Source organism: Odocoileus virginianus, chromosome 9 (genome assembly GCF_023699985.2).
Source record: "Odocoileus virginianus isolate 20LAN1187 ecotype Illinois chromosome 9, Ovbor_1.2, whole genome shotgun sequence".
NCBI lineage: Eukaryota > Metazoa > Chordata > Mammalia > Artiodactyla > Cervidae > Odocoileus > Odocoileus virginianus.
Genome location: NC_069682.1, coordinates 15,844,388 through 15,869,251, shown reverse-complemented (window position 1 = coordinate 15,869,251; position 24,864 = coordinate 15,844,388). Strand labels below are relative to the sequence as shown.

General features: G+C 37.0%; 1 protein-coding gene across 24 annotated transcripts; it reads right to left on the bottom strand.

Annotated features, from left to right (window-relative positions):
• Positions 1-200: 200 nt before the first annotated feature.
• Positions 201-24,631, bottom strand: LOC110136028 (small ribosomal subunit protein eS27-like). Of its 24 annotated transcripts, XR_011489355.1 has the most exons (16): positions 24,427-24,559; positions 21,462-21,578; positions 20,695-20,823; positions 19,788-19,890; positions 18,897-18,953; positions 18,697-18,795; positions 16,986-17,073; positions 14,471-14,517; positions 12,112-12,195; positions 11,215-11,344; positions 10,184-10,228; positions 10,002-10,082; positions 6,599-6,678; positions 6,466-6,504; positions 5,523-5,566; positions 5,215-5,346 (listed from the first exon to the last, which is right to left on the bottom strand). XR_011489355.1 is itself a non-coding variant. In XM_070471999.1 (11 exons), the coding sequence occupies exons 7-11, from the start codon at positions 9,892-9,894 to the stop codon at positions 1,865-1,867; spliced, it is 303 nt and encodes a 100-aa protein (XP_070328100.1). In that variant the 5' UTR covers positions 9,895-9,897; positions 10,002-10,082; positions 10,184-10,228; positions 10,948-10,987; positions 11,215-11,344; positions 14,471-14,517; positions 16,986-17,027; the 3' UTR covers positions 201-1,864. The 24 variants fall into 24 exon arrangements, 8 of the variants coding, with proteins under 8 accessions (XP_070328100.1, XP_070328098.1, XP_070328097.1 ...); XR_011489353.1 differs by lacking the exon at positions 19,788-19,890; XR_011489356.1 differs by lacking the exons at positions 5,215-5,346; positions 18,897-18,953; positions 19,788-19,890 and adding an exon at positions 2,012-2,038.
• Between the last annotated feature and the right edge of the window lie 233 nt (positions 24,632-24,864).

Here is a 24,864-nt window from a genome sequence, read left to right as displayed (position 1 = left end):
TGACCAAATCTTTTTCTTTTCCTGAAATGAGAATTTAACCCCTGGTTAACTTTCTGGGTCTGTTCCCCTGATAACCTGATGAGTGTTTTGTCCACTGTATCACCATACAATAAGGGTCATGACTGACAAATAACACTTGGCCTGGGATAACTGTAAACACCTGCGAGAACGCCGGGGTGCCTTTCCTGTGAGTGCGAGGACTCGTGGGATAAGGCAGGTCTCTTGCGGGGATATTGGAAACTATGCCCATGGAGTTGTTATAGGAGCCACTGGTTTGTGTGGAACATTCAGCTCTTCAGCCAGGGCCACCCCTGCGCCTTCCCAGCGTGGATCATGTCCTCCTGCACCCGAGCTTTACCGCTGTCCCTTCCTGCCTGTGTGGACACTGCAAGAACTGCAAAGGAGGAGCCTGATGGTGCCTGCTGGTAAGCTGTGCTTCTGTCCTATGTCTTTCTGAATCAAGCGGGGCCAAGAGCAGCCTGCAGTAATCTTAGGAAGCTGAATGCTTACTTGAACCTAGGAAGATACCTCCCCATCCACAGTGGACACTGCATCCTTACTTAAATATAACTTGAGGAGAGAGAGAAAACAGGGAATGAACAAAAGAGAGGGAAGGAAGGCAAAACAAGCCAACAAAACACCTTATTAAACACTGTTTAGTTCCCTAGTTTAGACTGATTTATCTCAATATAATACTGACAACTCCTTTCTCTAAGAAGGTTACACTTTATTTCTTTTTTTAGTTCTACCAGTTTATTGCTACCAACAACAACAACCCATCTCCCTCCACCCTCGTGCACACATGCTCAGTCATGTAATCCCATGGACTTCAGCCTGCCAGACTCCTCTGTCCGTGGATTTTTCCAGGCAAGAATACTGGAGTGGGTTGCCATTTCCTTCTCCAAGAAGGTTACACTTTAAAATATTTTATTTTCTAAGATGAAATGCTGGATTTTGTCAGGCTAATTGAACTACTGAAATGAAAAGTTAATGCAAGCTCCACATTAGAAATGGCAAGAACAGTTTCTCTGTCATGCCCACTCTGGTGGGTTGTGGTGACTACACAGTATGCTGTGATGAAGAAGATTCTGAGGCTGTGACCCATGTGGGACAGAAAGAGGGCCATGATCATCAGTAACATCTGCAGGATTGAAGAAGGACAGCGCAAGTGCCGGGATCATTCCTCTTCTAAAAAAATATTGTGTGTGATGCATTTTTAAACAATTAGGAAATATTTGAGATGCAGAAGGTATACAGAATAATAAAAACAAACACCTGTGTACCCTCTACTCAGCTTCCTAACCCAAACTTCCTCCTTGTTGCTAAGCAACCACCGTCCAAAGATGATGTTTTCATCTCTGTTCATTTTTGTTACTTTTATTATATGTGCATATATCCCTAAAAACAAGATTTTACATGTGTTACATGAAATTGGGGTGGCGACACATTGTATGTATTCCTTTGCTTATTTTGCTAACATTATATGTGAGATTCATCCAAGCTGAAGAGTGTGTAGATGGTGCTTTCATCTTCATGGATGTCAAGACTCATTTCAGCGGACCCAGGTCACTACAGCCATGGAAGCCTGGTGAAAACAAAACCTAACTCCCTCTGGAGAGATGCTCAAATCAGGTTTCACCAGATTTCTGAGACTAAAATCCAAAACCCCAACATGAACAGTGAATAGCAGAACCAGACCCTCAGGAGTTCAAATAATGTAGGTATGTGATATCAAATGAATACTTAAAGTTTTAAATACATTAAAGAATAAATTTTGAAATAGAGGAAAATGCTCCACTGATTTAAAAAAAAGAAAGAACAGGCAGTGAGAATTCTTGGAAGTTAGTGCTAGCAATGATGTGGTTTAGTAAGTCTGCAAAGAAGAAAAATAAGTGTGTTTAGAAGATGATACATTTAAAAATGAATAAAAATAAGTCCAGAAAAGTCAACGACCTTACCTCTGAAAAATCGTTCCTTTCTGCTTTTTGTACTGCAGATTCTGCCATCCAGTTCTTCAGCACGTATCTAGGATTAACAGCTTAAATAAAGGGGGAGAGGTGCGTTGTGGGACAATGATTACTAAGTCCACACGGGCCATATGAAATTACCACTGAAATGAGATAACCTTTAAGAACTTTGCTGGAAGGCCCAAATGAGAATAATGATCAACATCAGTCAATTCTGATTGTTTACAAACAATGTACAGTATTCTGACCTTGTGGCACAGAAAAAACTTTGTTTAGCATTATGAGCAATATTATGGTTTATCTTTTCAGTGTTTCATCGATTTGGTTTTTCACCATGTTCAGTTCACTAAGCATTTTATAAAGTGCAGAGAAAGTAGCAAATTCATCCTGTGGCCCACATGAAGAGAGGAAAAAAGTTGCTGCTTTTAACATCTTCAAACAGAATTAAGGTCTGACTCAGACTGTTCAATGATGATATTGCCAAGGGCAAACAGGAAGGGTTACATGCAAGCAAAACTCTCTGTAAATTATATTTTTTACAGTAACCATGCATTTTTTCATACTAAAAAGTATTATAATAATGGGACATTGCAGAAACTATGTCTTTATTTGAGATGAACCTTTTCCAAAATAATTTATCAAGTGGGTGGAGAGGAGGCAAGTTTATCCCCAGTGGCATAACAGGAATTCAGAAAGGACTCCCAATATCACCATTTTGTGATTCTCAACAGCATTCTTCTGAGTTACTTGAATGGACAGAACATACAAATTCCATTGCAACTTTGTTTTAAAGATCTGCCAAGACATGGCAGATAATCTGAAATACAACTTCTAAAACAGAACATCCCTGTGGCCCAAGTAATCCTATTTCTCTAGGAACACAGTCTATGGAAACAAATTTAAACAAATTCAAAAGCATTATTTATAGTATGGAAAATTAGAAACAACATAAATACCTATTAATAGGGGGCTAAGTGAGACATTACACACCCTTTTGTTAGGTAGTTAGAATAGGGAAAAGGAGTCCAGAATGGTGGTGGCTAAAAGACCTGGAAGGGAAAAGCCCGCGAAAATAGAACAAAGGAAGGTCTGAGGACCGAAAGAGAACCTCAGGTAAAACAAACAACACTCCAGGCTGGCCCAATTTGCATAAGACAGGCCCGGGGACGGGGAAACATATAAACAGAGGAGCCAAAGCCCTCTTCTCGCTCTCCAGAGCCATGGGGCACTCTTCTCTTCGCATCTTTGGGTTGACGTGCCCTCACGCCTCAAAGATGGATTTTCCTGCTATTTAAATAAATTGAGCTGTAACACTGATTTACTTAAGAGCTATAACACGGTCTGTCCTCCGAGAGCTGTGACCCGCCAAGAGGCTTTAATGTCCGTCACTCCAAATTTTGGTTGTGACGAGACAAAGAACTGAGGAGCATACACTCGCCTGACACTTTCAAAGACAGATTATGCAGTCACTAAAAATGTTACATTATAAAGGATGAAGTAGGAAAAATGTTTATTTTTAGTTAAAAAAGCTCTAAAACTAAAAAAAAAGCTCTAAAATTATACCACGATGATTACTACAATATTTTCTCATAATCAATACACACAGAAAAAGATAGGCCAGAAGGAAATGCATCAAAGAGTGACAGCAATTGTGTTTGAGTATGGGAGTCTTTTTATTCTTTCTACAAATTTGCATTTTCCAAATTTTAAAGAATTCATAGAGAACTCTTAAAATAAAAACACATATAGACAATAAATATATACAGTCCTTAGATGAAAAAGAAATTGGCATGCAAAGAAAACTGTGGAAGCAGTCAGATTAGGCAGAGGGAGTATAGTCACCCAATTTAAAGTTTGACAATCTTAACACGTTAGAGAGACCTGGCAGAGGAATGCTGTGAAAATATGCTGGGACTGGCAGCTGCAAACAGGAGTACCTTGGATCAAATTACACACATACAAACTATTTGAAATCAGAAAATTGTAGATCTGCTTATAGAATTCTTTGATGAGTTACCTAATTCCGTACAGTTTTTTAATCTGGTCTGGAACTTTCCCATTGCTCATTGTGGAAATTAACAGTACATTGTTCAGCACTTATTATTTCTTTAACTCAAAGCTGCAGCCTTGAATTCACTTAAATATCTTTCATTTTTCCATCTCATCCATCCTGTCATGACCAAACAAATCCAAATCCTAAAGACAGGCATTATATTTTCTTCTTTCAATTTCTTTTTTTCTCTTAATTGCTGAGACTATCCATATTGAGCTGCCCTATAAATTCTGTATGACTACATCAATGTATGTAAGTGGCTGGCTTACGTATCTGGGGCCCATGCTGAGCCCCAGATATATTCACTTCCTTGTAAAAACTCCGCTTGCTTTTATTTCTACAATGATGTCCTGAGTCAAAAGCAATCTCATCCACTAAGTTAGTGTGGGATATTTGCATCAACCTTATTTCATCCACATGGATCAGCCACGCTGATGATACCAACTTACTAGCTCTCCTCAAGAGTCCTCGGTAAGGCAGGAGAACTCCAGGACTTGAGTCCTTCTGTCTTAACTTATTTGATCTGCTAGATCCCACAGTGCAAAAAGAACTAACTTCCATTTTTTTTCTTCCATTTCTTTTACCAAGCATGATGTCGAATGGTAAACTGAAAGCAGTATATAAAGGTGTTGTTTTTTTTTTTTAGCTCTATCATTTAGTGGATGTGTACTTTGGCCCAGGAACTGTAACAAGATAACTTATAAATGTTATTGCTCACGATCACAACATTCCTGCAAAATATGCCCCCTTTTCAAACAGCTGAGAACCTTGAAACTATATTATATAGCAAAAAAGTGGCAAGATGAGATTCATCTGTCAGATTCCAAAACTCATGTTCTTTGCACCATAAACCACATAATCTTGTCTCTCCACCATCTTTTTTTTTTTTTTTAATCCAAAACTTGTTTATTGGGATGGTCTCCCATTCATCTTGATACAGGGTGCTTTTAGTGCTGCTTCCGTCTGAAGGAGCATCCTTCTGTAAGCCTTGCTTTTCCTCCTGTAGGCTGGCAGAGGACAGTAGAGCAGCCAACATACAAAACTACTGTTTGTGCATGGCTAGAGACGGTGGTGATTTTATAGCATCCTGGGCATTTTACATCCATGAAATAGGAATTGGGGCTCTGCACCAGGCGCTTCTTCTTGTGTTTCCTCTTCTCTTCTGGAGAGGGATGAAGAAGATCCTTTGCGAGAGGCATGTTCTCGTGAGGAGGTTGTCACCGCCGGAAAGGTCTCTCCACCATCTTTGAAGACCATATTATTTAAACATCAATCGGCAAATATATTGAAAGCATGGGTATCGTACTCAAAAGTCACCTGCTGAAACTAGAAAGGCTTTTATTTGACACTTCAACTCCACTAAAATATATTCATCTAGAGTTACTGTAGTTAAAAACAAAACAACAAATTCAGTTCCTTCAAGTATTTACTTCCAGGTTTCAAAACCTATCACTTTTATGCAGAAATCTTTAAAGATGAAAAAAATCAAAAGGATTACTTACCTGTCATTCTTTTTCTTCTTTCAGAATCTGAATCATTGATGTTACTAAAAAAATGAACAAAACAAAGGACAGAATTAATCACTGTCTCCCCAAATCATATCTTTTTTCCAAAAGGGTTAATATTATTTCATAAGATAAATATTGAAAAGATTTTTTTAATTACACTGAATCAGTATCTGAAAGGAAGACAGAAAATACTGTTTGATTAAACAATACATAAAATAAAGCCTTATTTAGTTATTTGTGCTGTGCTGTGCTAAGTCGTTCAGTTATGTCCGACTCTTTGCAACCCCATGGTCTGTAGCCTGGAGGCTCCTCTGTCCATGGGATTCTCCAGGCAAGAATACTGGAGTGGGTTGCCATTCCTGTCTCCAGGGAATCTTCCCAACCCAGGGATTGAACCTAGGACTCCCGCATTGCCCACACATCTTTTACTCTGTGAGCCACCAGGGAAGCCCATTTAGTTATTTGAGATAAGCCCAAAACTTTTATTTTTACCAATTAAATAATTTTGTCTTAAAAAATTTAAACTCCCTGGCACCTATTTTTATCTTAAACACAGTTTTCTGAAAATAACTTGTTCTTCATTACTCGGCCAGCTTTATGAAAACCCTCGGCTGTCATTAAACTGTGAAAGGCTGTTTGCTCCTGTGCATGCTGTGGTCTCCCTCTTTAACTCTTTCGTGTCCTACCTACAACTTCATACTCTTTCATGTTTGTCGCTTCAGATTCACTGTGACGGTTATGAAGCAGAGTAACTTCTGACAATCGTGTAAGATGTGAGGACAGTTAACAGACACTGGATGAAAGCCCAGGGCGCGCACTCTCTCCAGAGCTTCAAGGCTTTGGGGGGTGGAGGGTGGGGTCCTTGGGCTGTGCTATCAGAGCTGAGGTGAACAGAAGGGTGAGATGTCACCTGTGGGTGAGATGTAAGCATACACACCTCATCCAGAGCAGACTTCCCGGGAGTTAGAAGGAAATGCTGGAAAACAGAAAGGAAGTGAGGAATCTGATGGGTTGATGATGCTGAAGTAACACATTACATGCTCTTTCAAGAAGTGATTAGGTTACTTTACCTCTTCAGTCTCGAAAGGTACTGGGACACCCAGGCAGGAAAGAGTTTGTGCTTTGAGATCATTTTCAGTGCCCAGAATTCCTAGAAGAAAATACAGTAATAGACTGCTTATTAATGTTTGTTCGGTTTATTTTAACTGCATGTTCCTTAAATTGTATGTTCCAATATTAATAATTTATAACATCCAGATTTCTTTTAAGGTTCTCTATTTCAAGCAGAAGCAGTAAAAATGAATAATGTTTTCCTTTTCTTTATAAAACATTCAACTCAAATTCTAATTCATGGAAATCCATGTAGTAGAATGATTTAAGAGAAATAAAAAAATATACAAAGTTCTTATAAATAGACATTACATGTGAATACATATCAAAACCCTTCCTTTAAATAGGGAACTTGCTTAATTTATAATTTACTTTGAAAATTTAATTTGTAACTTTTATTTAGTTATCCACTAATTCATTATGTCAGCTATGTGCTAGGAACTGTTAGTTGAGAAGGATATAAAAATTAATTAAGACATAGACTCTGCTTTTTAAAAGGAAAATGTGTAAACAAATAATTCAGTGCCATTTGAGAAGTGTTATAGAAATATATATAATGGTTAAAGGAACAGAAATAAGCAATTAGTTCTAGCTAAGTGTTACAGGGTTGAAAAAGTTTCAAATTCAGAAGACACAGAAATGAACTATTAAAATAAACAAAAGCATGTAATCTCCTCTCCTAGATTTTCCCAATATTCAGTAATTTAAATATTAACACTTGTCAAGAACTTGTTCAGATCATGTTAACATTACTTTGTCTCAGTTTTCTACACATTAAATGATAATTAGTTCTGATAGGCAAATCATTACTAATTTTAAAATTATATTCACAATGCTTAATAGTTAACATTTTGCTGAATAAGTAGACATTCTTTTATTCAAATCACTCCTAAAAACATAATTTATGGCTATTTCACACCTGGGAGAACTATATATATATATAATTTTACGTAGATATATACATGTATATATTTCTTTAGTTAACACAGAAAAGATCAAAAATATAATGAAGAAACTGAGATTTTTAAAAATATGGCTATGTTTTTATCTGAAATAATAAAAACAATGATCAATATAAAAGATTCACACCCTATAAGTAGATCTATATTTATAAAAATCTATAATAAGTAGGAGTCTTCTGGTTAGTTCAGTTCAGTTGCTCAGTTGTGTCTGACTCTTTGCAACCCCATGGACAGCAAGACACCAGGCCTCCCTGTCCATCGCCAACTCCCGGAGTTTACTCAAACTCCTGTCCATCGAGTCGGTGATGCCATCCAGCCATCTCATCCTCTGTTGTCACCCTTTCCTCCTGCCTTCAATCTTTCCCAGTAACAGGGTCTTTTCCAGTGAATCGGTTCTTCACATCCAAGTATTGGAGTTTCAGCTTCCGCATCAGTCCTGCCAATGAATATTCAGGACTGACTTCCTTTAAATGAACTGGTTGGATCTCCTTGCAGTCCAAGGGACTCTCAAGAGTCTTCTCCGACACCACAGTTCAAAAGCATCAATTCTTCAGTGCTCAGCTTTCTTTACAGTCCAACTCTCACATCCATACATGACTACTGGAAAAACCATAGCCTTGACTAGACAGACCTTTGTCGGCAAAGTAGTGTCTCTGCTTTTTAATATGCTGTCTAGGTTGGTCATAACTTTTCTTCCAAGAGGCAGCATCTTTTAATTTCATGGCTGCAGTCACCATCTGCAGTGATTTTGGAGCCCAAAAAAATAAAGTCTGTCACTGTTTCCATTGTTTCCCCATCTATTTGCCATGAAGTGATGGGACCAAATGCCATGATCTTAGTTTTCTGAATGTTGAGTTTTAAGCCAACTTTTTTACTCTCGTCTTTCACTTTCATCAAGAGGCTCTTTAGTTCTTCTTCACTTTCTGCCATAAAGGTGGTGTCATCTGAGGTTACTGATATTTCTCCCACCAATCTTGATTCCAGCTTGTGCTTCATCCAGCCCAGCATTTTGCAAGATGTACTCTGCATTTAAGTTAAACAGGCAGGGTAACAATATACAGCCTTGTATATTGCACTCCTTTCCCAATTTGGAACCACTCTGTTGTTCCATGTCCAGTTCTACCTGTTGCTTCTTGACCTGCATACAGATTTCTCAGGAGGCAGGTCAGGTGGTCTGGTATTCTCATCTCTTGAAGAATTTTTCAGTTTGTTGTGATTCACCCAGTCAAAGGCTTTGGCGTAGTCAATAAAGCAAAAGTAGATGTTTTTTTGGAACTCTCTTGCTTTTGGATCTCTCAATGATCCAGCAGATGCTGGCAATCTGATCTCTGGTTCCTCTGCCTTTTCTAAACCTAGCTTGAAGATCTGGAAGTTCACGGTTCACGTACTGTTGAAGCCTTGCTTAGAGAATTTTCAGCATTACTTCTGGTTAATATCCATATTATTCCATAAATGCAATGGATCAGTATTGAAATAAAAAGATGACACATATTCTTAAAACTAAATTAAGAACAGCCACTTTGGTAACAGTTGAGCAGTTTCTTTAAAAATTAAACATACATTTACTAAACAACCCAGCACTTCTACTCCTCATACCTACCCAACAGAAATGAAAACATGTTCACACAAAAACTTATACATGAATATTCATAGCAGTATTTATTCACAATAGCCAGAAAATGGAAATGATTCAAACGTCCATCAACTAGTAACTGGATAAAGAAAACATGGTCTATCCTTATAAGGGAGTTATAAAGTAATGAAGAGGAAATAATATTTTAAGATGTACTTAAGAGATATTAAAAGTAATAAAGAGGAAAGAACCACTGATATAGGTTACAACGTGGGTGAACCTCAAAAATATGCTAAGTGAAGAAGCCAGACTAAAGACTACATATCATATGATTCAATTTATAAAGAATGTCTAGAAAGGGAAAACTTAAAGAGACAGAAAGATTAGTAGTTGCTTGAGGACAGAAGCAGAAAAAAGGGATTCACTGCAAATGGGCACAAAGGGTCTTTTAGAGTGTTGGAATTGCTCTAAAATCGAACTGTGGCATGGCTGCACAAATCTGCCCATTATTTAAAAATCACTAAATTATACACTTAAAATGAGTGGAATTTTAGGGTATGTAAATTATGCCTTAACAAACCTGTTCAAGAATAGTGAGTTAAGAAAAAAGCCAAAAGGCATGATTAAATACCTGAGGAATGACTAGTTCCTGTAATTGGCTTTGAGTGATCTCACTGAGCTGCCGAAATGTCATTGTAAAGTCAGCTTCTGTCTTTTCCATGAGCTAATGAAAATAATTACATTTAGCAGCCTCAGTCATTCCAAGAATATACAGTGTATTCGGTCAAATGTTAATCAGGAAATAAGATAAAATGATAATAAACTCACATGTAAGAGAAATGCAGTTAAATCATCATCACCCTCACTTTTCCCAAGTAATCCAATCTGGCTTTGAACAGTTCACTAAATCTAAAAGGAAAAACGCCAATTCAATTTGTTATTAAAATTCTATTTTAAGAATTGCCCTCAAACCAAGCAGGATGCTTTAATACGTGTTCAAACAAACAAACCTTGTATAATAAAGAACGGGATACTCCTTAAGAATCTGAGTGGCACTGTAGGGAGAGAAAAAGAGAGCATAGGTAAACCTTAATTTAATATTCACATTCTTGAATTACATTTTATGTGAACAAAGTGGACCTTCTCATATATTAAATAATGTTCGATTATGTGTTACTGATTCTATTTTAGTGATTTAATTATATATCATATCTTAGAGAAAATTATCCATATAAATTTACTGTCTCAAAGATTTGAAAACAGTACAGGTCAAATCATGTCACTCCTGAAATATCACTATATACAGTTAGCTTAGAGGATGTCTCTCCATAATACCAAGAGAATTTGGTGTATTTTAAAACTTATCTTAGACCCAAAACAATGCATGAGACACCTCACCCAATACAATGACATTTTATTTGCCTGAATGGGATAGAGGGGAAAAAAATGCACAAATAGATGCTTAGTGAGGGAAAATATCTGAAAAACTTGTTCTCTTTTAACAATAGAGAAGGTGGCAGAGAAAGGAAGATAACTGTGGGGGGTGGGAAATGCAGTAGTTTCCAAATCAAAGCGGGTAGGGTAGTGGGGAATGAGTGAGTTGCTCAAATCATTAAAAGGTAAGGAAAGTAGGGGGAAAGTTAGATCAAAGATGATGCACAATGTAAAACAGAAGGAATATGTCAATTATTATAATCAATGTGAATAGCCTATATATGTCTGTTAAATAAGAAGCCCGATTACTTAGAAATTCAGAAAAACAGTAACAAATAACCTTTGGATCAAAGAAGAAATAAACTATGATTTCGCAGCACCTAAAAAACAATAAACAGGAGAACACTTAATCCTTATAACTATGGAAAAAGGCCAACACTGTACCCTCTCCCCCCAAAAATATATATATAAACATATATGTAGTTTGGAAGTCTTCATTATTAAATATTAAAGATTGTTTTTAAAATGTTTCTTGGTTTTCAAAAAGTGATCACTATACAGATATATTTTCACACTGATTTAATTAGTAGATTTTAGGTTTACTCACAGCTGCTTTTGCCTAGGATTCAATAATGGGTTTAGCACTTTTAACAACTTGTTTAAATTAAACATCCCAATATTGGCCTGATTTCCTATTTTATATCTTCTTTCATCAGCAGATGTGTTTGGTACAAAATCTGTTTAGAACAAAAATACAACTGTTTTACAATGATGGCAATTATAATAGTTCTTTCTTCATTTTTAAGTTTACATTTAAACTTAATGAATTTATATTTATTAGATAAAAACATTTCTGACATTTAAACATTTAACTCGAGAGTAATGTAAATACTTAATACCCATGCTCATGAAAAATCTTTTAAAATATGAATATTTGCCTAATAGAGGCACACATTTCTAACCTACAAGAATTTCCAGGTTATCACGTGTACTTAACTTGCCAACTCAACAGCATGTTCCCTCACCCTGATCCTATAACAGATCAGTAAAGGGCGAGGTTAAATTACTTGACCAAGGGCACAGATTAAGGATCCATCAGATGCCAGAGCTCAGACTCATGTCTGTCTGACAGCAAAGGCCCTTCCTCCCTTCATGGCATCTTCTCTTAATAAGTAATTCTTTGGCTTCTGTTTTTTCTGCCACTCCTAGGGGCTTGCAGGATCTTAGTTCCCAGACCAGGGATTGAACCTGTGCCCTTGGCAGTGAAAGCTCGGAGTCCTAATCTCTGGACCACCCATGGATGGGAATTCCCATCTTTGAGGACTCAATATTGTATCCCTGTGGCACCTATAAGATTGAGTAGCACATAACACAACTGTTTAATCTATGAACCCAATTCTTTCTACTACCTCAGCATTGTGTTAGCCATAATGGTTTATCTAAAATAAACCAGTGGTAATTTTTTTTTAGTGAAATAAAGAATATACATGTAAATCATACATACTTGGATTATAGGCCTCCATAAAACCAAATGGACCATAGTCAATTGTAATGGATAGCAAACTGAAGTTATCAGTATTACAAACACCTAATAACAACAAAATGCCAAAAGCATGATAATAAAATAATAAAGCATTTTTAACTATATAAAACTATACAGAATAGGAAAGGTCATGAAGATGCATTTGTTTTAGAAATGAAAAAAATTAGTTTATCAACTGAAAGTTTAACTGGTGAAGTCAAGTAGCTTAATATATATTAAAACTGTGTTTTAAAATTAAATTTAGCCTTTTGTTGTATACTTCCCCTCCCCAAAGATTTCAAATACTACAGGGACAAAAGCCCCAAGAAATAAAAGCTCCTTTCATTTGTCCTGAATTTCTAGCATTATTTTGAAATATATGTAGTTTGGAATGGAACTGAGGCTACTAAAGAAGTAACATTAATTCTCAAAGGTTGTGAGAGTGGGGGAAAGGTAAAATACCCATATTGGCACATATCCATATACCCCATAACTAACAGTCCTTAGCTGCAGACCACCGGCAGTGTGGGGAGGGAGTGTGACCTCCTGGGGGAGGGGGTGTGGCAGAGTGTGGGGAAGGAGGGAGGCTGGGCGTGCATACACCAGCCTAATGTAGGAGAGTTGGACGTGGTGGCAGCAGTGCCAGGGTAGACAGTTTCACTCTTTTTCAGAGCAGGATGACTCTGCTTGTCAAAGTGTTCAATATATATATATAGAGAGAGACTCTCTAATCCAGTCGTTCCACTTTTAGGAGTTTATCCTCAGAAACTCACCTTCAAATGCAGCTGTATGGTGGTCATGCAGCACAGTTCATAAAAGCAAAACTCCCTGCTCACCACCCCCAAGCCTCCCAAGTAAGACACAGTCAGTATGCAATTAAGGCAGAGTTCAAGAGGTTTTGCAGCGTGAGAACCCTCTTTGGTATTCAGTCAGAGATCTTAGTATATATATGATTTGCTTTTCAGTATTCTCAGTTGAGGCAGGTATTCCTTCCAGTGTAACCCTATGCAGTGAATGGCTTCCAACACACACAAGCCAGCCCTATTTTTATAGATGTATGAATACCATCCAAAAAAAGTCTAGAAGAATTGAGATGAAATCGTTACTAATGACCCTGGAAGACCAAGAATATCCTGGAAGACAGAACTCACAGGCACTTCTGTATATTTTAAATTCTTTACCATAAGCAGATAGTGCTTTTATGATTAAAGTTTTTTTTAAAAAAGCTTTTAAAAGACCTAATATATACTCACAAGGTTAAAAAGTTTTACAGGTAACAATACCCTCATCAAATCAAAGATGCTTATTCTATTTTGTGTATCTGTTCCATTCAAAATCATTTTAAACCTGAGAAAATTGTTTCTCTTTTGCTAAAAACAAATTTATATATTATAAATGTTATTCCTGCTCACTGGTGGGAATATTTTAAAGTACATACAATAAAGAAGTCTTCTGGCTTCAACAGATTGATTCTACTTTCTTATCAGAAGACTGAAACATCAGTAGATAACTCACCATGAGCAAAACCAACAGACATCCACAAGGCAATGAGCTGTGCTGTCTCAAATACCACAATAGAAAAAAAATCCTAAAATAAAACTAAGAAGATTTTCAGATTTCTCAGTAGTGTAATATGCTTTTAGGATCTTTCTGTTTCCAACATGAAAAGATCCTCTCAAAGGTGGGCCAAAAGATGATTAAAGGGATGGAAATTAGCACATGTAAGAAAACAATGGAAGAACATAGAATTATTGACCCAGAAATAACATATAAAAGACTCAGGCACAGTATTATGATCAGATTTTCTCCATGTACAGTAAGAAAAGGAAAAACATTAGAATTCAGCATAAAGGAGTTAAATGTAAACAAAATGAGCTATTAAACTTTGAAATGAGTCACCAAGAAAAATAATGGAATTTCTTTCTTTGTAGCTGTTACAAGAAAGAAAAAGGTTATGCAGATCAAAAAATTTCCATAAGAATATAAAATCACATTTGCTTATGATGTATTTTTTTTTACAACTACTACTGTAGAAATATCTATATATCAAATGTGTGAGAAAAGAATATATGTGACCAAGTTACAAAACACAACATATGTAGTCAGGATGTAGTCACATCTGTTCTCTTTTTCTAGACACCTTTCAAACAGAACAACTTTCTTATCCATGTCTTGTCTGCGAGGTGGTTCATCATCTTTTCCTTTCAGAACATGTTCAAAGTGCTCTACATTTCCCTTTTTAACTTAAGTTTTTTAAGCACTAGGTTGTAAGCACTAGGTTGATGGTGGCCAGCCAATAGAGAAAACAGAGTACTGCCCTTTGTTTTAAAAAAAAACTTACCATCTACTAAGGGGAAGTACTCCTGTATGATGAAGTCTAATAACATCCTAGAGATAAAGGGGAGATAGCCATCAGTGTTCCTCAGAATACAATATCGAATATCAATCATCTCAGTCCACTTCTGACATTCATGAATTCATTAGAATGCATGCTTATCATTTTAAAAAATAAAATAAGATTTTACGCTCAACCACAGAGAAATATTTCCTCAATATCAATCACAACTGGCAATATGTTTCTAAGATCATATTAGATGCCATTTTATTATAATGCAACTCAGATTGGTTCAACAAACATCTACAGAGAACCTCCAAGTGCTAGGAAAAAGAATGACAAAACCCAAACCCAGACGTTAAAGAGCACAGAGTCTATTGGGGAGAAAAACATCTAAAGAAATAATGACCTCACTGTCTAATACATGCAATCATAGAAATATATAAAAAGGACAAAGATAACAGAGCAAGAAACGATTTTCTATGTGTAGAAGGTCATGTAAGGTTTCACAAATAAGGTGTCAAAGAAACTGATCAATGTTTCAAGTTAAAATATTGAAGTTGTGTATCATGTTCTATTCCCTACTTTAAGTGACTACTCTGGTTACTCGACTACTAGTGTTTCTTGCATTGGATGAGAGAGAATCCTGAAAAAAAGCTGGGGATTGCAGATATGATTTGGGAATTATTTAAACCCATTCAGAACAATAGGAATGGATTAGAGTTTATTTAGAATTGATTAGAGACCTGTTTCAGGCACTTGGGAAACAAAAAGGAATATATACATGGTTGTGGTAGCCAACACAGGCATTTTCAGGATAAACACGTCACCAATATATATCAAATTTCAGAGACAGAAGTGAAACATAATTGAAGGATGACCACCAGATGGAACAATTTCAGTGATCTGGTAAATCTGAGTGGAATGACCATCCCCCAGAAAAATGAGAAGTTAGAAGCAGTGCCCTTTGAGAGGAGACTCCTCTCTCAATAAGCTCGGATGACCCTTAGTTCAGTGTTGCTGTTGTTGTTCAGTCGTCGAGTCCGACTCTTTGAGACCCTATGGACTGAGGTATGCCCTGTCCTTCACTGTCTCTTAGGATTTGCTCAAATTCATGTCTACCAAGTCAGTGCTGCTATCTAACCATCTCCTCCTCTACTGTCCCCCTCTTTTGCCTTCAATCTTTCCCAGCATCAGGTTCTTTTCCAATGAGTCAGTTCTTTGGCCACTCAGGTGGCCAGAGTATTGGAGCTTCAGCTTCAGCATCAGTCCTTCCAATGAATATTCAGGACTGATTTCCTTTAGGATTGACTGGTTTGATCTTCGTGCTGTCCAAGGGGCTGTCAAGAGTCTTCTCCAGCACCACGAGTCCAGTAATCACTTGCTAAAGAGACTTGGGAGAAAAGTCATGACAACGGTGATGACTTCTCTGCTCTTCTCTCTCTCCATACTCTTGGTGGACCAGGAATTTAGATTTACTAAGCTGATAACTTCCCTGATAGCTCAGTTGGTAAAGAATCCGCCTGCAATGCAGGAGACCTGGGTTCAATCCTTGGATTGGGAAGATCCCCTGAAGAAGGGAAAGGCTACCCACTCCAGTATTCTGGTCTGGAGAATTCCATGGACTCTATAAGTCCATGGGGTTGCAAAGAGTTGGACACAACTGAGTGAATTTCACTTCACTTTCACTTTCAAGCTGATAACTACAGTGAGGATCCATGATCCAAATGATTCTAGTTTGTCCAAGAGAATTTTCTTATATTATTTATAAGTGGCTTTTTAACAAATGGAAACAGATTCCTCTTAAAGGAGGAAACGTTTTTGTTTGAAGAAACATCTTGCTAAGTCAGCTTTGAGGAAGAGAGAATTTTGTGAGGGCTGATTCCGTAAGCCCCAAGACATTGGAGTTTGGTGGAAGCTACACTGCGTGTTACAAGGGGAAGAGCTTTTGATCTTTTGAGGGAGTTGTTCCTCTGTCTCACCTGAAGAAATCTTCAGTAAGATTTGTTCATAAATGCTTTGTGCAGTTTCAGTCTGTCGTTTGTTTGCTTTCGCCCTGTTGAAGGGACTGGGTCAACCCAGTATGAAACAGGCATCACACATGTCAAAACCGGAGTCCGGGAAAGAAGACACAGGAGCCAGAGCACGATCCTGGGAACTCCAGATGTTGGAGGAGAGCTCCGGAACCTCGTGAGGCTGAAGAATTCAGGAGTTTGAGTTGCTTCCACCCGGTGTCTGGGTGGCACAGAGGCCCTCAGTTCCAACTGGGTTTCATACTAGATAAAATCACTCCTTGAGAAGAGGGTCTACTGAGTCTAAACACATCTTTTTCAACCTCCTAGAAACCCACACGATAGTAGACACACAGCATATCTAATAGATGTTTAAAATATCTATTAATAGAAATTTGAGGTCTTACTTACAAAAAAACCAAATATATTTTAACTTTGTGTTTATAGCACACAAACAAGTGTTTCTTCCCACTGTCTTCTACCATGAAAAAAAACACTGGTTTTCTAACCTTAGTAAATCCAGTTCACCATAATGAGTCAAAATTTCTAACGATCCAATTCTAAACCAGGATTTTGCAACACACAGCATTACTGCACCTGGAAAAGAAACATTTATTTTAGCATAAACTATTTCAAACTGTGCAAAAACAGCATAACATGCTCTTCTTAAAAATGAAATTATTTTAATAAAAAAGAATAGAGTGATTGAATTTATCAGAAAAATAATTAATTTATATCCTACAAAGAGCCAAGGCTTTTATCTCTTTCTTTACTTAGTAAAGCATGTAAGGCTGTCAGCCATTCTCAATAGCTCTGCTTTATAAGTAGTTAAATATTATTGGTTTTCAGGTCTTCTCCCTCACCAGAGATTTAGAGACAGGTTTCCCTTGCTCTTTCTCTTTTTACTACTCTATGGCACTTTCTGATGTTTTACTTCTGGCCTACCAACAGCTGAGGGGAAAGGTAACCAAACTTACTGGACGTAAACAGGAAGTAAGAGCAATTAGGATCTGAGGAGAGGTCTTGGGGGGTGGTTTGGGGGGGTGGTCTCCTGGGAAGGAAGTGTATGAATGTTGGTGCACTGGTTTTGTGACGTTTGGGGATGTTTTGCATTGGTTGTCCACGAATTTCCCATGTTCACTTCCCAGATGTTTTGCTATTTCAAAAGGATGGCTTAGTGATATAAGCATATGAGAAAGGATATTCTATTATCATATCATAATGCTGAACTTACATCATGAAGATCCACAGGTCACATTTTTGATCTTTTGGTTTTTAGTATTTTAAAGTCTTTACTGAATTTGTTACAATATTGCTTTTCATATTTTGGCTTTTTGGCTACAAGCCATGTGGGATCCTAGCTCCCTGACTAGGGGTTGAACCTGCACCCCTTGCACTGGAAAGCGAAGTTTTAACCACTAAATCATCAGGGAAGTCCCCACAGGCCATGTTTTACAAAGACTGCTGAGATGCCCAATATCTGTTATTCCTGAAGAAGTTAGTCTGATTTTATGTAAGCATTCTAAGAACTGTCATTACCTTGTTCTTTTGCAAGGTTTCCACTGTAGAACTGATCTCTCCATACCACATCATCACTCACAACCAGACCGAAAGGTAAGAGAACCATCCAAGTTGTACTTTTAACTGCTAGCAGGCTATCAAGAAGTTATAAGCTATACCTAGTTATGTATGGATGTGAGAGATGGACCATAAAGAAAGCTGAGCACTGAAGAATTGATGCCTTTGAACTGTGATGTTGGAGAAGACTCTTCAGAGTCCCTTGGACTGCAAGGAGATCCAACCAGTCCATCCTAAAGGAAATCAGTCCTGAATATTCATTGGCAGGACTGATGCTGAAGCTCCAATACTTTTGCCACCTGATGGGAAGAACTGACTCATTGGAAAAGACCCTGATGCTGGGAAAGGTTGAAGGCAGGAGGAGACAGGGACGACAGAGGATGAGTTGGTTGGATAGCATCACCAACTCAATGGACATGAGTTTGAGCAAGCTCTGGGAGTTGGTGGTGGACAGGGAAGCCTGGCGTGCTGCAGTCCATGGGGTTGCAAAGAGTTGGACACGATTTAGCATCTGAACTGAACTGAAAACTGTAAGAAATAACGAGAAGTCACGCTCTTGGGGTGTATTTGCTCACTTCACTGATGTGTTTCTGAAGGTAATGGGACGCAGTCCTGAAAGCTAGCTTACAGGAAAGGAATTACCTTGCAGCTCTGCTGGTGGGAATTCCGAGATAATGCAGAGCCTCACTACACAGAAATTCTCTTGCAGAGGAACGAAGGACAGCTCTGCTGTTGCCATTTCTATGGGTAAAACGATAAAAAAGATTTTCAGTTATAATTCAGATAACATTAATTTTTACTTAGATGACTAAAATTAAAAAAAAAAAGAACCCAAAATGTACCAGGACTATGGGGTCTTTCCTGAGCCTTTTAACTGGAGCTCCCATTTTTCACCTTGCCTTAGGGAAAAAAAAAAACAACTAAATATTAGAAGATTTGTGTTAATATTTAGCAGAAAAGGTATTCTACAAGAAAACATGTAGTCCCTGTTCATGTAAATTCCAATAAGATGGGCTCTTCCATCCCCAAACTGATCTGCCCATATCCCAAACTAAAAGTAAAAAGAGAAAATTATTCATGTTTATTAAACTTTAAAGTGTTTACTGTAATCTTATATTCAAAATTTCTTTGTCAAATGATACTGAAACAGTGTATTTTTAAGATTATAATAATCAACAACCTGAATAAAGGTGAAAACAAAATTCAATCCATAAGTTAAATTCATTTAAAAAATATAAATTTAAGACATATAATTAATTTCTTCATTATTTTATAGCTGAGCTCAAGCTTGTTTGGGGTAGAATACTGACAACTGACCTATTTAATTCCAGAATGTGAACTAGGAACAACTGTCAGTAGAAAATTTCCCTGTACTATACATATACAATATAAAACCAGGAACATACTGTACCTGGAAAAAACTGCTTTTGAATGGACATGATTAACTGTTTCCAGATTTTTGCATTCAGATTTGTTTGTGGTTGTTCAACTCCTGGCTATGCCACTTACTAGTTGTGGAAATTTGTTTGTTACTTAATCTTGGTGAGACTGACTTTTCACTTACATAAAATGGGAAAACCCTGGCCAGATTGTTGTAAGAATGAATGTTAATATATGAAAAATGTCTTGCACCATGTCCAACACACCCAAGTGCTCAAAAGATGGTAATTATTATTATTGCTAATGGTTACTTGCTAAATTAAAGATCACCCTATTTTCTTAATCAAACTCACAAGCAAGTCACAGCAATTTCAACAATCGGTTCTGATTCCTCCTTTTTTTTTTAGATCAGTCAGATTCCACACCTTGAACTTGCTTCAACATCTTGCTTTACTTCTGGAAGGCAACGTTAGTATAAAGCAACAGGTTTGCTTTACTTCTACTTGCTTCCTCCTGTGCAGCATCCCCCGTCCATCCCGATTTAATTTCTACCCTTTTCTATTAAAAGTTCTAAAACTTTGCTCTACAGCTATTCTGGCAAGTTCATATTTGTCCTTCTGAGGCTTTTATATTGATGCATCAGGCGACCTGACTTTGCTTAAATCTCTTGCCAAAAACTCCACAGAATGATTTTTTTTAGCAGTAATTCACAGAGCTATTATCTTGTGCGGCCTGAATTTCCTGAGTTCCATCAGAGAAACTTAAAAAATCACATCAGCTAATGCATATAAACATTTCATGACACATTCTTCTAGAAACATCTTGGTGAAGTTTCAATATACTAATATTAGAGAAATTAATGCAAGGAGAAGGAAATGGCAACCCACTTCAGTATTCTTGCTGGGAGAATCCCATGGATGAAGAAGCCTGGGGGGCTATAGTTCATGGGGTTGGAGAGAGTTGGACACAACTGAAGTGACTTAGCATGCATGCACTTCTGTAATGGGATAGCATTTCCACCAGCTGCTTATATTTGCATAAGGAAGTGATACTGGTGCTATTTTTTTAAATTAATTAATTTATTTGGCTGTGCCAGGTCTTAAGCACTCGGGATATTCAATGTGTTGTGGCATGCAGAATCTTTTAGCTGTGGCATGTGGGATCTAGTTCCCTGAGAAGGCTTTGAACCTGGGCCCCCTGCATTGGGAGTGCTGAGTCTTAGCCAGTGGACCACCAGGAGAGTCCTGGTGCTATTCTTACCTGGTGGCCGCCATATCTGTGAGCCAATGGAGTGGATCCAAATACTATCTTTCTACCACTTACAAGCTGGATAAAATCATCTGTTTCTGAGACAGATAAATCAAGGTCCAAAATATCTTCCAGCACTTCCTGAGGCAGGGAAAAAAACAAACAACAAAAAACTTCTTACAAACTTAAGTAATCCTTTGATAGTTTTTGAGAAAATAAACTTTATGGAAGAAGGAAAATTAAAAGAATAAACTTCTTACAAAATTACATTAGTATCTTACCAGAAGAGACATACCATACTTTCTAAGATTATTTACGCTACTTTGGAAAATTAGTTCTATTAGATAGTTCTAAAATTTTTGTGGATTTCTTATTATGCATGGTAAAATAATATTCTTCCTAGCACATATTCTTTCAAGGAAGTAGAAAAAAGTAAATGTCCTATCTTTTTTAATCTCAAATTCATTTATATCTTGAGAGAACAATTTAGAATTTGTTATTAGAGCCCCTTTCTAAGAATTTAACTCATTTACCTCTTTTTTTTTTTTTTTTCACAAAAGTGTGTTTTCCTTAAAGATAATTTTAAAATGAAACTGAGTTCTAATCCCAGGAATAAGTATAAAAAAGTGATTTCTAAGAATGACATTCTCCAAGTTATAAAGTTTAAACACAAAACATTTATCAATAGACTAACAAGTTAACTACGAAAAAAGTTACTAATTTTTTAGACAAAATTATAGTGAGTTAAGTATTTGTGCTGTGAAGAAGTAAAGCCTAACCTTTGAAACTGCTACAAGACGTACTCTTGATTGGAAAGGAGAGGAGAAGGCAATTGAAAAAACAGTTTTTCACTTTATGCACATTATTTTCTTTAACAGGATCAGTTGGCAACACAGCTGATAAAAAAAAAAGGACCTTCTTAATGTTCTCATTTGTTGCATATACAGCATTAATAATCCTTAGAAAGGCTACAGTTCTTCAAGAAAATCGACTTAAACTACTATTTTGTTCACACTTTGCTATTTAAAGCTATCCTATTATTTTCAACCATTTTCTGATCCCAATCTCATGAGAAACTTCAAAACATTTGATACATGCCTGTTCACAATGCTAGAAATTTAAAAATTGCCTCTAAATAGACATGTTTCATAAGGTCCATACACTAAAGTACATATTTTAAAAGCTGTAGAGGAAAAAGGAGAGCTTTGAACATGTTTACTTTTAAATATAATTCTTAAAACTTTAATGTTTTCCTAATCTAAAGCAATTAAAACAAAAATATAGAAGAGACCAGGTGAATTACTAAAAGATATAAGAAACACAAAAATCTATGTTTCTGGATAAAGATATTATCAAGTTGTCACTGTCACCAAATTATTTACCAAACATTATGGAAATCCAATCAAAATCCTAGTAGAATTTCTTTTTTGAAGAAACAAAGTGTAAATATAGGAAAATAAAGACTTTTTTAAAAATAAGAGATGAGCTTATCATTTTCAAACTTATAAAAATATTGCTATCCCCAAAATAGATGCAAAAATCAATGGGACTCCAAAAGCACAGAAAAAGTAATGTAAGAGTTCCCTGTATAATGAAAATGATTATTTTGACTCTGTGGAGAAAGGTGGCATCAGGTTGATTTGCTAAACTGTTTGGAATACCTCCTATTTATTCCACCCAAGCCTAGGTGAACTAAATACCAGTTATAATAGAAACAAGAGAATTCTTATATCTCCTCCATGGGAGTAAAAAACAGGCAAATGTGGGTCAGATTTAGGTTTTCATAGTTTTCCCTAAGTACATGGTGAATAAGGCAGCATCGTGGGGAATTATCCACCAAGAAAACCTCTGACTAGTAGTAGATGATCCAAAAGCTTGTTCCTGCTAGGAGAGCCACTGTGTGGAAATAGGCTAAATTATATAATAAAGGCATTTTCTTTTATGGTGCTATACAATTTCAGTAGCTCGTGGCAAGTATATGATATTTAACTGATAGTTATGATTTTGTACTGATGGACTCAAACGTTGGCAAGGTAGTTCAGCTAATACCTGTGATCATTGACCATGGAATAAAGACTGCTTCACAGGCACCCAGTCCTCACCCTTATTACATTTAGCCAACTCATCAGTCAGAGACCAAGACCCAGCAAAAATTCCAAATATATGTTAACCCTTTTTGGAGAAATTGGTAATAGAAGTAAGGGTATCGTTCCAATTCTTCAGAATTCAGTGGGGCCTCGGAATATGAAATGCACAAAAATTGCTAACCTTTCAGTGCAACTATGTTTGAACCACTTCTCTCAGTAAATGTTCTTATCACAGTTATATTGATAATTTTATCAGTTATCAAATAACCTCAAAATGAGGTATTTCTATGCAGTACTATGAAATAAGACATGGTTAATACATATATAACATTTTATATATAATCCTTCCTCGGCTGTAAAACCTAGTCCTATCTAGTGTTATGAACAGTATCTTCATGATGGAAATGTAGCCAATGCTGCAATATCAAAATAACTTTGAAAATGCTTTTAGCAATACACTTATTCCATTTTTATCAGTGTTGCTAGTTGTTTCTTTTGTTTAAATGCAGTGAAAAAGACTGCACAAAAGGAGTCTCTTCTTTGGCAGTTAATTGCTCAGCATAGACAGTGTGTTAACTTCCTAGACTCATGCTTAACTTAGTTGGGTCAGAAGAATTACTTTGTATTCTCTGGTGTCCAGTTGGTGGGTTATTGTTCATCAGAAGTTTATTTATAATGTTGGAGGCCTTGACTAATTTCAGCTGCTTTCCCTACTTAGCTTTGCCATTACTACATCTTTGTAAGAGCCAGGTTGTTGCTTTAATCTGGCAAACAATGTCTCAATGAAAATAGCTTAACAGAATCATGCAGAGCCCTGCTTTACCAACTATGTGAGCTTGGGCAAGACACTTAATTGCTTTACATCTGTCTCCCTATCTAGAAAAAAGGGCAAAGGATACTATTTGAAGCCACAGGATTGTTGCAAGTTCAAAGGTTTACTGCAACTCTATTTTGGCAAATTCTACCTGTTGGTTATTTCTTAATATGTAAACCTAGACCAAGATAAGCCACCAGGTGCATAATCACAACCTTAATCTAAAGCACCTGACACATTTTTTACATAATTTTCAATATTGGAGTGGAGGAACACCTCAATAAAATGGACATTAAAAAATTGTATTATATTCTTTTATTCAGTTGAAAAAACACTTTGAAGATAAATCTAAAAATACTGTGCTCAGCTATTTGGGTACTTATGTTTTTTTAAGTGCAAAATGCATGTGCAAAATGCATGGGTGAGAAGAACAAGAAAAAAATATCAGAGAATCACAGTTGTCTGCTTGCTGGTCTGTTTTCTAATAGGAGAGTTGTTTTTTCTTTTTGAGGAGGACACAGCAAGTTTCTATTTCTGTATCCCTGATGCTTACACTGTCTCTGATCAACTTTGTGGGTTTATGTGCTTGTGTTGATTGATTAATTATATCACAACTTCTGTTATAAAGGCTCAGACGGTAAAGAATCTGCCTATGCGGGAGACCTGGGTTCGATCCCTGGGTGGGGAAGATCTTCAGGCGAAGAGAATGGCTACCCACTCCAGTATTCTTGCCTGGAGAATTCCATGGACAGAAGAACCTGGAGGTCTACAGTCCAAAGACGCCCTGTCAGTACCATGACAAGAATAGATGTGGACATATGATTAAGAAAAGGACTCTCTAACCTTTCTCGGGTATTAGTCTTGTCCATTCTCCAGTATCCCCTGGGTGGTTACAAGTAGCTTCAACATTATCAAATAGGAAACACACAACTCAGTACACGCACGCGCGGGACTCACATATCCAGATGTGAGCAAGACCGCCAAACTAGACCACGATATATCTATGAGGTTTTCAGAGGAGAGAGTCTAGAAGTCGAGAAACGAAGCTAATCTAGCTCCTCTTTCACAATAGCTCTGCTCGGGGTTTGACCTGTTCCTGGAAAGATGCGAAAGGTTGGCATTTCCTTGCAAGCTAGGTCTCCATAAAGAACCAACAACGGCGTGGCAAGCGACGCCCAAGAGAAGCAGCGGCGGAAACTGGAGCCTCCAAATTAGGCAGCAAAACGGGAACCCGATCCTCTGCGTCCTATTTCCGCCTAAAAACGCAGAAGGAAAGTTAAG